The sequence below is a fragment of the Talpa europaea genome (assembly GCF_964194135.1).
Source record: "Talpa europaea genome assembly, chromosome: 2".
Lineage (NCBI taxonomy): Eukaryota > Metazoa > Chordata > Mammalia > Eulipotyphla > Talpidae > Talpa > Talpa europaea.
Genome location: NC_140068.1, coordinates 49,258,211 through 49,270,549, shown reverse-complemented (window position 1 = coordinate 49,270,549; position 12,339 = coordinate 49,258,211). Strand labels below are relative to the sequence as shown.

At 39.5% G+C, this 12,339-nt stretch overlaps 1 protein-coding gene across 1 annotated transcript in view; it reads right to left on the bottom strand.

The window, feature by feature from the left end:
* Window positions 1-602: 602 nt before the first annotated feature.
* The window catches only part of SIM1 (SIM bHLH transcription factor 1), a gene marked incomplete at both ends in the record, with an annotated part of 66,473 nt that continues 54,736 nt past the window's right edge, over window positions 603-12,339 (bottom strand). The window contains 2 exons of the mRNA XM_084227901.1: window positions 603-1,333; window positions 3,582-3,984. Of these exons, the coding sequence (XP_084084027.1) occupies window positions 603-1,333; window positions 3,582-3,984 (1,134 nt within the window). The remainder of the gene's footprint in view (window positions 1,334-3,581; window positions 3,985-12,339) is intronic.

Here is a 12,339-nt window from a genome sequence, read left to right as displayed (position 1 = left end):
AATGCATGCCAGGTGAAAATTCATTCTTGTACTAAATCCAGGACTGTTTCCCTAATTTATGCCTGAACCAAATGAGCCTCTATTTGAAACCACAAAGAAACCAGTTTATAATCTCTCTTAATTATTTTGGAAATGAAAACTTCTTTCAGAAGTTCAATGTGCTAGGGTTACAGAAAGTTATTCACTTGGGGTGTATCTATGGTGTATATAGTCTTTATTTCTGCATTAAAGTACATACAGAAGAGTGTGGCTAGCAATCTGTGTGTGTGTGGTTCACCAAATTATTATAATTCGACATCATCCATAAGTCCTTTCATGTGGTATATATGCTCACCTAATCTACACAGGTATTTTTTAATTCAAATTTTATCTATTCTCATGTAATTTGAGGGGCAATTTGTGTGCTCACTTTAGCTTCATTATCTGTATAACCCTGAATGTTAGTGTGATTTTCTCTGATTTCACAGGAACACATGTCGAATACCCAGTAACGTAAATTATCCTCTCTAAAAATCTGCGGCATGGTAAACACTGGTAATTGGGCATTAAACTATAAATATGCTTCAGAGATCCTTAAAGAACAAAATATTTTTAGAAAAACATCAGCTTCCATTGGTTATTATAACAGATGTTCCCTTGTGTCCTTGTGCTGGGTCGGGCTGCATCCTTAGGTGGGAAGTTACATCAAAGTGTGAGCCATTGCAGCCCAAGGAATAGTTTCTAATGGTTTCACTGTCATATAAGTGCTCCAGGGCATATCCAGTTAATGTGTAAGCATGCTTATCAAAATACTGCCGGTGAGAGCCAAAGCAGTTTGGAGAGACAATGGGATGGTCTCCTGCTGTCTGATGAGGAGACACATCTGAATGTAGATAGTCTTTGGCTAGGATCAAACTGGATTTTGAAATGCGATCTGAATTGGGACTACTTATCCGAGACAATGCAGTGGGACTGTTGTCATAGTCATTTTCATGGGGGCTCAGCATCTTTCCCTCTCTCTGCTGGATGTGGTCACATGGGGAAGTACTGGCGAGAGCGGGGCCATGGCAGACTTCACCTGTCGGTGGGGGCTGTTGGTAGTTTGCAAAACAGAGGGAGTGTTTTTTCCCACCTCCATTAATGGAAGCCAGTTGATCTGGTGGGGCTTTCCTTAGCTGCAATCTGTTCTCTTCTTCTTTAATCATTTGCTGGGTAGCTCTTATCAGAGTTTCAATTTTGCTAGGTTCGTGTGGGCTACTTTGATATTGCTCAGTGCGGTACCGGTCACCTGATTCGCTGGCAGACCCCGGATCTGGAGAACTGACCACACTATCTTCATCCCAATGACCTCGCCCTAGAAATTAGAGAAAGTGAAAGTAAGTGGTCTTAAAATTCACCCCCAAAAAGTAAATGTATTTCTCTTTCTTATTAACAGAAACTTTATATCTTAATTTTTTTAATATCTGCACCAAAATCTGAAACAGGCACAGGTTCACATGACAGAATGTATGTTGAGATGTTGTATGGGAATTCATAGCTCTCAGTGGCTTTTAAGAACAAATAAAGTTTATAACAAGCTTTTTAGAAGGTAAACCTTCTTCATGGTCATGCAAAGTTGTAAAGTACATTTATATTTTTCTATGTAGGCACATCATTGGACCTCTCTGGTATAAATAATAAAAGGAAAATGCATAGCATTTGGTTTGTTATTTCCTAGAGAAGTGTTATGTTAAATTGTTGCTCAGAAAATGCTTTGAGGTTTGAGGAAGATGACGATAATGAAATAGGCTAAACTATTTTCTCCATTCTAAATAATCATCTAAAATATTAATATTGGAAATACATCTTTAGTAGCTACCAAAAAAAAAAAATCTCAAATGCTAGTTTTTAAAAGTGTTAGAAGTGGCCTCCCTGGTGACGCAAGGGGTTAAGATGCAACCTATGGGGCTGTCCGCAGCTACTGCAGCACAAGTTTGAACCCCGGCCAGGGAGGAACCCACATAATGCAGCAGACCTCTCCTGACTTGCCCGCTTCTCCCCTCAGCAGTGTCAGTGTGTTTGCATTGATCTGCCTGTTCTGTTCCCTACTCTGTCTCTGGTGAATCCTCTCACTGCCCCCCCCCATACCTCTGGCCTATACCCCAGTTCTTGTATGCATAAATAAATCTTTTTTTAAAAAAGTAGTGGAATGTTACATATTCACACATGTGCTCCATATTGTCTCACTCAAAAATATATTGTCTTTTCAAATCTAGTGTTAAAAACCTCAGTTTCACATATAATCACATAGTAACTCAGGGATCTTAGATTATTTCTGAAATAAGGTGAAGAATAAATATTTAAATTATTAACAACAACCTGTTTTAAACCAAATAGAGTTCTCTAATATGGAGGACTAGTGCATCCTAAACATATTCCAAAAATTAAAATATTCTCAAAACGCCTGAAGTCAATATAAAGAGAGAGAAGTGAACTAGGAAGGGATACTCGGAAGCTGTAAATGCTTAATGCAGCAGAGAAGCCCTGGATCACACTATTCATTGGTGTCCTTCTCCTGTTTCTTCTTATTTTATTTCTAATATTTTCTTCCAGACCATGTAGGTTAAACCAGGATTTTGTCTTCACTCTATTCTTTGGAAAGCAATTGCCCTTTGCCCTGGATTTCCATTGCCAGTCTACCAAATGGGGAGAAATTCAACATAAAGGTAGAAAAATAGAAAACAAAATGATTTTGGAGACACAATCATTCACAGAAGGCAGTCGATGCCTGGGTAGTATCTGGCAGGAGATTTAGTGGGTGAGTACAACATGAGCTAGCACATTTCTCATACTAAGACACAGCAAGAACAGTATCAGAGCCATCAGATCAATCTTAAGGTCACTGATTTTTAATAAATAGGGGATTTCAAAGAACTCATGGACAGAACAGGCACTTTAAATGAACAAAAAACATTACCAACACCAAAGGTTTTCACTGCAGTGCCTATTTCTGTGTGTTCGTAAAGCCTTGTACTCCCCAAGGTGGGTTCTATATATCACTCCACCCTTTACTCACAGGGCTGTCATAATGGCATAACGATGGCACTGAGGCAATAATTGGTATTTAAAGCCCAGATAGTCAGAGAGGTTAAACATCCTATCATGTGAGTGACAGGCCGTAAACAAAGACTGGGTCTCCCCAAAATGCCAACAGCATCCTCAAAGAGAAACAGCACTGAATGACCCCCAGAATGGCTTAGTCACATTTGAAACACTACAGAAGAAAATAATAAACAGGAAATGTAAATGTGTGCATGCGACAATATTGATTTACTCAACAATTCACTTTAACTTCTATGTTTCTATTGATGTGTAAAATAGGAATCACTTTCACTCCCTTCCGCAAACCTCAAAAATAAATAAATTTGGCAAACACTAGTAAAATTAATACACTTAAAAAAGAATGGATAGGGTTTTTAAAAATCCCATCGGTGAGAGCTTAAATCCCAATGAAATAACATTCTGATTTGTTATCTCAAAAATGACTTTGATGTCATACCTAGACTGTTATAAACCTGTCCCCAAAGGTTAATGCTGTGAGCTCAGGAATCATTGGCTCTTACCATGGATCCTGTGGACCGAGGCGATGTGAGGCATGCTGTTTTCATAGGCTTCTCTGCTTTCTGGGGAGGCCTTGGTCAGGGGCAAGGCCGCTCGAGAGCCCCACCAGGGCTCCCTCCCGGCCTGCGGGGTTCCCAGGAAGTACCTGCCTGCCTCGCACCGGCCTCCCTCACAGGCCTGGGTGTGGAAGTGCCTCTCCTCCACCAGCCTGGAGTGGTCTAGCGCAAAGCCATAGCACAGAGAGCCACGGTCGGAGAACTGCCTGTAGGCACAGGAGGCGTCGTGCTGAGAACCTGGCCTGTCACTGGGGTCCAGGAGCTGCGGTGAGGCTGTGTCCGTCAGGGGGCTTCCGCCCCACTGGCTGTCGTGATCGGATTCAGATCTTTCCGTGTGAAATCCAGAATACTGAAATCGAGAGGGTGAGAAACTTCACACACTTCAAACAAACCAACAAAAGAAGGTTTTTGGACTCTGCAAGCACCTGGAAAAGTCATATGGGACTTAAGGTACCAACATAAGACTCACTCTAACACCACGCCGGTGCTAGCCACCTCTGAGTTGGAATCAGTCAGTCATGGTGCCTCAAAGAAAGATCCTTCTGGCAGCTGGAAGGAGGGGATAAAAATAATAACAAACATGGGCTGAACTAAGTATCAAGCACTGTTGGAAGTGCTTCTGGGAAATTACCCACTTGTTCTTATAGTTACCCATTCATGGAGATAGTAGAAACCCATTATATGAAGAGGGATGGTGAGGTCCAGGGAAGAATTTGTCCAAGGCCACAGGGTCCCCAAGTTCCAGAGCCAAGATTCCAAACCAAGTTCTCCATAATGACTCAAAATGGTACCGAGAGTCAAGGAAGTTCTATTTTATTTCTATCTGCTTTCCACATTTTTTCCTAAGCTAAAAATCAAAACAAAAACTACAATATAAGGCACCACTATAAACCGGACTACTCACTCCCTAAGGGTCTTGCTAGATGCTTCCCAGAATAGTTAATAAATGCTTACCTAGTTCAGTTGCATTAAAACTTTTAGTCTTTCCCCCTATAATCTGGGCCTATTCACTAGAATGTGTTTCTTATTCTCGAAACTAAGACTTCAAATATGCATTTGCTCATCACAATAAAACAGCTGCAGGCCATGCTGCGCCTCACAGCCCTGCTGGAACTGTGTTGCTCACCTGCTGCCAGAGTATTTGGCCTGGTTTTGAAAGAAAACCTAAAATGCTCAGCAGACCTCATTAAGAAGTATGTTCAGTTTGAGGTCCTCACAAGCTACTAAAATTAGCAATATAATAATTTCTACCAGTTTTTGGTTTCCTAATGCCAAGCACTAGTCTAGGTACTATATAAAGATTGCTTGCTATGATAATAATAGGTGCCATTTATTAAGAACTTATGATGTGCCTGGCCAAGTGTTAATGGGTTGTGTGTGTGTGTGTGTGTGTATAATACATACAATAATATAAATATAAATAATACATATAAATATATAAATATAAATCCTCATATATAAATCACCTGTTGAGAAACATATCTCCATTTCATAGATGAGGAACTGATCACTGAGAGTTTTAATAAGATGATATGGCCACCCCACATTCTACCTGGTCTCAAAGCCTGCATGAATTTACACTTGAGAAAAATACACTGTTAAGGAAGAAAGGAGAGAAGAAAGTATCCAATATTAGAGAGATTTTCAGAAAAGGGGCAGAACTGGTTTACAGTCTCAGGACCCATGATATTGTATAAGTCCATTTTACATTTTCATTCTTTTTTTTTTTGATAAGGGATCTTTTTTTTTGTAAGATTTATTTATTTGTTTATACAAGCACTGGGTATAGTCAGAAGCGAGGGAGGGTGAGAGAATTCACCAGAGCCAGAGCGGGGAGCAGAGCAGGCAGAAGGAATGAAGTACACTGCTGAGGGGAGCAGCAGGTGGCAGGAGAGGTCTGCACGCCATGTGGGACCCTCGCCCTGCGGCCAGGAATCGAACCAGCGCTGCAGAGGCTGGGGGCAGCTTCGCAACCCAGTGCTCAACCGCTGCGCCACTGAGGAGGCCCTACATTTTCATTCTTGCCCCAGAAGTAAGGGGCGTGAGTGATGAAGTGGCGTGGCAGAAAGAGGAGAAATTCCACTGTTCTTCACTTGACACATGCTGGTTGAGCAAATTTAATCCAAGATGAGACCTTTACAAGACAAACTCTCCCCTTCCCATTAGGCCCCCTCTGTGCAGCAGGAAGAATTCTAACTCTTCCCAACTCAATGCAATCAAGCATCTCTGCCTAGTGTCACCTGGAACCAGAAGATGTGGTACAAAGTTTCCCCTGGGGAGCTCCAAAGTATGCTAATAAATACAGCATGTTTAAGACAGAGTTCTATTATGCAAATTCTAGGTTCAAGATTTTTCCATTAACATTTCTAAGTATTTCTTCAGTTATTTTCCAAAGTTCAAAATGAGCTATCAGCTTATTTCATCAAAAGTAAAATGTAGAAAATCCAACTTCTCTCCTTCAGGACTCTCGGGTAGGCATCCTGAACTCCATTTCTCTACATCACACCCCTACCTGTCATGAGACTTTTCTCCCTGTGAACATTAGCTGCTCATTTCCCAAGATACCACCTTCACTTTCACCAAGCAGGTTGACAATACCTCCTCCTCCCCCCACCCATGCGAGTGGGAATCAGGGAGCTCTACATTTGTCTTTTGGTAGCACCATTCATGGGCTCAGAAAAACTCAGATCATCAGTGCTATTCCAAGCTAGGAATTGCCAGACTCTGCTTGTTTTTATAAAAGTATAAACCAGGCCTATTTCTGAAGTACTCCAGTCAAGACTTTTGAGCCCTGTTGAGAGGGGGAAAAGCTTTCTCTGAGTGTATATGGGAAAGTGCTATTGGCGCAGCGGAGAACATGCTGTCCTCGGCTCACAAGGCAAATTCAACATAAAGCAACCTAGGCATACATGAGGTACACATTTCAAGAGCACCCAAAGGAGAATTTGAAGGATAAGCCTCTTGTCAATAGTGAGGAAACTACAACAGCAAGTACACTGCCCTTCAAGCCGACAGAAGTTGGTGGTTCAGTTAGACCAAGACCTTATAGTGCTACAGAGGAATGCAGGAATAGCCTAACTGTAAACTTTTGTTTTTTAAGAATACATATAGCTTGCACTGTGGACACCATGGAAATTCTAATCCACATTTGTCCCTTTAAAATGAACTGCACTAGATGTAAATTCTGTAAAATAATACAACTCCACAATTTGAAATTAAAATTTGAAATATTTCAGGTGCTCATTAAGCATTTGAGAAAAAGAAATAGGGCAGCAAGGAAGAAGACAGCCAACAAGGGCAGCACAGTGAATGCATAAAAGCTGCACAAGAAGGCTCCTGGCTTTCTCCAACCAGCTTCTGCAACTGACTACAAGCAAGATCTTGGGCATGTATTTAATTCCCTTTGTCTCAACAGGAAAACGGTCATGCTTCTACTTAACTCACTAAAGACTGAACCAGAATTGGAGCCATGTAATGGGAGGGGCTCTTGGAAGTGGGAGACAAGAGAACTTGGTTTCAGGTCCATCTCTATTAATAACTCCTAAGGTTGCCTTAAGCAAATTACTTCATTCTCTTAGTCTCATCTGTAGACATATTGGGCTAATGAGACTTCTATAATTTTTCTTTCAGCTCTTTCAGTTCTATAAATGCAATCATTAATTACTGGTCTTTCTGGGGCCTCCCTGGTGGTGCAGCAGTTGAGTGCGCTGGGTTACGAAGCTGCCCGCAGGCTCTGCAGCGCTGGTTCTATCCCTGGCCGCCGGCGAGGGTCCCACATGGTACGCAGACCTCTCCTGCCGTGCCTGCTGCGCCCCTCAGCAGTGTACTTTGTCACTCTGCCTGTTCTGCTCTCTGCTCCAGCTCTAGTGAATTCTCTCACCCTCCCGCACTTCTGACTGTACCCAGTGCTTGTATAAATAAATAAATAATAAAAAAAAAATACTATTTTTTTTAGAGGCATGTTTTATTTATTTATTTATGTTTGTTTGTTTGTTTATACATGCACTGGGTACAGTCAGAAGCGCGGGAGGGTGAGAGAATTCACCAGAGCCAGAGCGGGGAGCAGAGCAGGCAGAGGGACCGAAGTACACTGCTGAGGGGAGCAGCGGGTGGCAGGAGAGGTCTGCGCACCATGTGGGACCCTCCTCCAGTGGCCGGGGAGCAGCCGGGGATCGAACCAGCGCTGCAGAGGCCTCGGGCAACTTTGCAACCCAGTGCTCAACCGCTGCGCCACTGGGGAGGCACTGGAAAGGGTATTCTTTAAGTAGTATCCCAGCCCATGAAATGCCAAGGACTAGAGAAAAATTGAACTCCTATAGAAAAAAAAAACTATAAAAATAGAAATACAAATATTTAAGCTGATTTAAAAAATTCTCATCAAATAAACAATAGAAAATTGTAAGACAATACTCCACAGCAACTCTCAACAAGCATATGGAGATACACACACACAAAATATCCACACATGGGTACACACACTCCTGGAATCAGACCTATTTTAGTTAAGAAATGGACCTTGGGCCTCCCTGGTGGTGCAAGGGCTAAGACACAACCTATGAAGCTAAATGCTGTCACTGCAGCACGAGTTCGATCCCCAGCCAGGGAGCAAACCACATGGCGCAGGAGACCTCTCCTGTCTCACCTGCTGCTTCCCTCAGCAGTGTATTTCAGTCAATCTGCCTGTTTTGTTCCCCACTCTGTCTCTGGTGGATCCTCTCACCACCCGTACCTCTGGCCTGTACCCCTGATCTTTCTTGTATGCATAAATAAATAAATCTTTAAAGAAAAAGAAAAAGAAATGGACCTCTGCAAAAAAAAAAAAAAAAAAAAAAAGCAATAAAAACAAAACAGGGGAAATGCAATAAAAACTGACCAAACTCAAAGCAATTCAATCAATGAAGAATAAACTACCAGTTGTAAATAGAGGAATGGTTTTGAATGAAAAATTTAATCAGGGAAATTACATGAAATGAAAGGTTGGAAAACATATAAGAAACAAAATTTAGATAGAGAAAATAAAAGGATAAGAGGAAGTTTTTGAAAAAAAGGTAGAAAACGTTGAATATCTACATCACCTTTGTATGGAATGCAAAGGAACTAGAATTGCTGAAACAATCAGAAAAAGAATGAAGAAACTCTGTCTAGCTACCTTCTGGAATTACTGTGTAGCTCCAGTAATATAACTGTGTGGTTTTGAAATAGAAGTAGATGCAAGATCAATAGAACAGGGTAAGAACCCAGAAACAGACCCACACAAACATGCCCAACTGATTTCTGACAAGTGTGCAAAAGTAATTTTGTGAAAGACTCTTCCACAAAAGGTGCTGGAGCAATTGGATATTCATCAGCAAAAATAAAATGAAACTCAACCTAAGTCTCACATCACATACAGATATTAATTAGGTGAAGAGTTCTTACACACAACAATGAAAGAAAAATGCATAAAATAATTTTTTATGAATTTAATGTAACTGAAATTTAAAACTTTTAATGACATCCCTGTCAAGAGGATGAAAAGACAAGCTACAGATAGGAGACAACATTTGCACATCATATATCCAACAAAGGACTAGTACCTAGAATATATAAAGTATTCCCAAAATTCAAAAGTAAATCCAAAATGGGCAAAAGACTAGAAGAGACATTTCACTGAATGACAACAATCATGTGAAAAGATGAACATCGTTAGCAATTAGGGAGCTGCAAATTGAAATCACAATGAAATATCCCTACATAGCTATTAAACTGGCAAAAAAATAGTGACAACATCACATGCTGGCAAAGATGCAAGAACATGAAAGCACGCATATTCTGTTGGTGGAAACAAAATGGAACAGCCACTCTGGAAAACAGTCTGGCAGTTTCTTAAAAAAAGAAAGAAAAAGCTAAATGTGCAACTACCATTTGCAAACCTGAACATTTTGTTCAGATAAATGAAAGTTACAGTCATATATAACCCCTACATGAATTTCTATAGCATTGTTTTTTTTCTACTTCCAGATCCTCTTCAGTTCCTTTTTTTTAAATTTTTCTTAATTGTGGTTTACACATAAGACTTTCTAACTTACCCATTTTAAGCGTACAGTCAATGGCATTAAACACAATTTCTCACTTCTAAGGAATCATTAGATCAAGCAATACCCACTATAATACCAATATTCCCATAGGGGCATAATAAATGGGACCTTCTGTAAAATGAATCAGAAAAAATAAATGAGGAAAGTTGGAAGAGAAACAAAGAGAAAATGATAAAGCAAATGTTACTAAATATTTCTTTCAAAAGCTGACTTTCAAAACTAAAATATACTTTGGTGCTAATAACTCTTATCACTTAAATTTTCATTAAAAGTTCAAATATGTGCATTTAAGAGTGCAGAGATTAAAAAAAAATCATGATCAATTACAGAACACAAACTCTATAAATGGTTGTCCTAGTGATTGTTGCCTCTATTATTTTCAGGTAAAACAAAATCATGTATGAGGAGCTACAGAATATTTGTTATTCTTTCTCTGAAAAGGTAACAACACTTTATCCCATATTTAAAGCTAAAATTGAATAATTTAATTCCCTAGGTTAATTAGTTATATCAGCCCATTAATGAAAGTTCACTGAAAACTAATTTTTGGTTAATTTTGTTGAGACTTCTGTTTTTCTTTCTTGGAAAATATATTGTCATTGGGAATACTCTTTACCCTAATTTACCCCTATTTCTTATTTAAAATTTAATTTTTAAAAGTCATTCATGTTGGCAAATTAAAAAATGAGTCAGATGAAGAAGGATGCCCTTGTTCTCATGAAACTAAAAGCCATCCACCAAAAGTGGGCTAAAGTTGGCAGGCAAAAAAGCTTAAATGAAAGCCAGCAATGGGTGTTAGGTGACATCCCCATCCCCACATCCCTTTTAGGATTCAGCTCATGAGAGAATCATTCTTTCTAGGAAAGATAGATATTTCATCTGGTGAAAGGTCTGAGTGATTGGCTAGAGCTTACTATGCAACCAATGGGAACTATTTGCAATAATTCATGCTATCATTCAAATATTCATTGAGTGCCAACTGTTTGCAAGGCAGTGCATCAGTTGATATGAAAAATACAGGCCCCCTTCAAGGTGTTCACATTTAGAAAGGGAATAGCGCATAGAACATAACTTTAATACAAATTAGAATATGGCAAGGTCCTGCATAGAGAGAAAAACAATATAGTTTAAGAATTCAAACAAAGGAGTCATTTCTCTATTATATTCTGGTTGCTTAAAAAGGGGAAATGAATTGTGACTGATGAAGAGGCAAACTGCTGTATGATCTGCCTATACAAAGGAATATCCATAATAACAACAATAATAGCTGTCATTATCAAACACTATGTGCTATGTTGAGTCACCATATCTTATTAAATGCTAACATCTTAGAAGTATTATTAATCTCTTTACAACTGCAGCAAATGAGGCTTAAAAAAATTTACCCACAGTCACATGATTATGAAATTCAAGAGGAGAGCTGCAGCACCAGGACCTTACCCCAGACTCAAACAGATTTAGATAACAAAGAAACAGTGTCCTATCCTCTAAGCAGTAATGGATCCCAGGTTCATAAGCATGTATCACAAAGGGGGTTTTCTCCAACCTCTATGCTCCACGATACATCTCCATACACCCTCAGGTGATGTCCTCTCTGAGGCCTTCTTCTACCACAGTTACACCCAAAGATACTCTTCCTGTGATAACAGTCATGAAATTCATTCCTACTCAACAGCATGTTCCACGCAGGTGCTCTGCATTCATCTGGATGTGGCAGCAACAATCCAACTCAGGAAAAATGCCAGATGTTCCAACAATAGGGGTTACAGTTATCTACTTTGATTCTGGCAGCTCATTGAGGTTTTTATCATTTTTAGCTGTAAAATATAGAGAGAGACCCTCTTATGGTAAAGTCCTGTTTTCCATGAAAAACTTTCACTCTATCAGGCATGAGCAGCTTCCTCTTGATTTGTGTCTGAACCATGAGAAAAAACATCACAGATGCAGACTGCATTGTACTAAGAACATATGCATGCTTTTAAATCACTTTTATCTTACTTTTTACTAATGTAACCCTGAAACATAAAATATGTTCTTTTTTTTTCGTTCACTGTTATGAGAAGAACAGATGGCAAAAAGGGTTAGATTAAAGTAATACAGCATGTCCATTAAAACAACCTCCACTGCTGGGGATGCTTCCCTCAAACAGGAGTCGTGTTTACTATCAAGAATGACTGTGGCTTACACACGTTGGAAATTGTCAGGGGTTTTCTGAAGGATAAACACAGGGTAAGACAAAAACTAATACCAAAATCAAATGCATTTTAAAATGACAATTATGCAAGTTATTTTGCCAATCTGAGAGGCTGAGTGAAAACACGTGCCAGTGATAATGTCACTGAACAGCAGTCACATAGTCGAGTTCCTTTATAACCTGAAAATTTTTAGTACTTAGAAAACATAACTGACTGCAACTGCAAAGAGGATATCAAGTAGAAATTATTTTCTACATTCCACATTCCTGCTAGTGATAAATAGAATGTTTTTACTGCCACTTCACTTGTAATTTATTATCTATTAACAAACAGCAAAAATAAGTCTGTGTAGACTATACATTAAGAAGGGCTAAACATAACGTGATTTTTACACAAGTTTCATAAATATTTGGCATCATAAAAGACCACTTG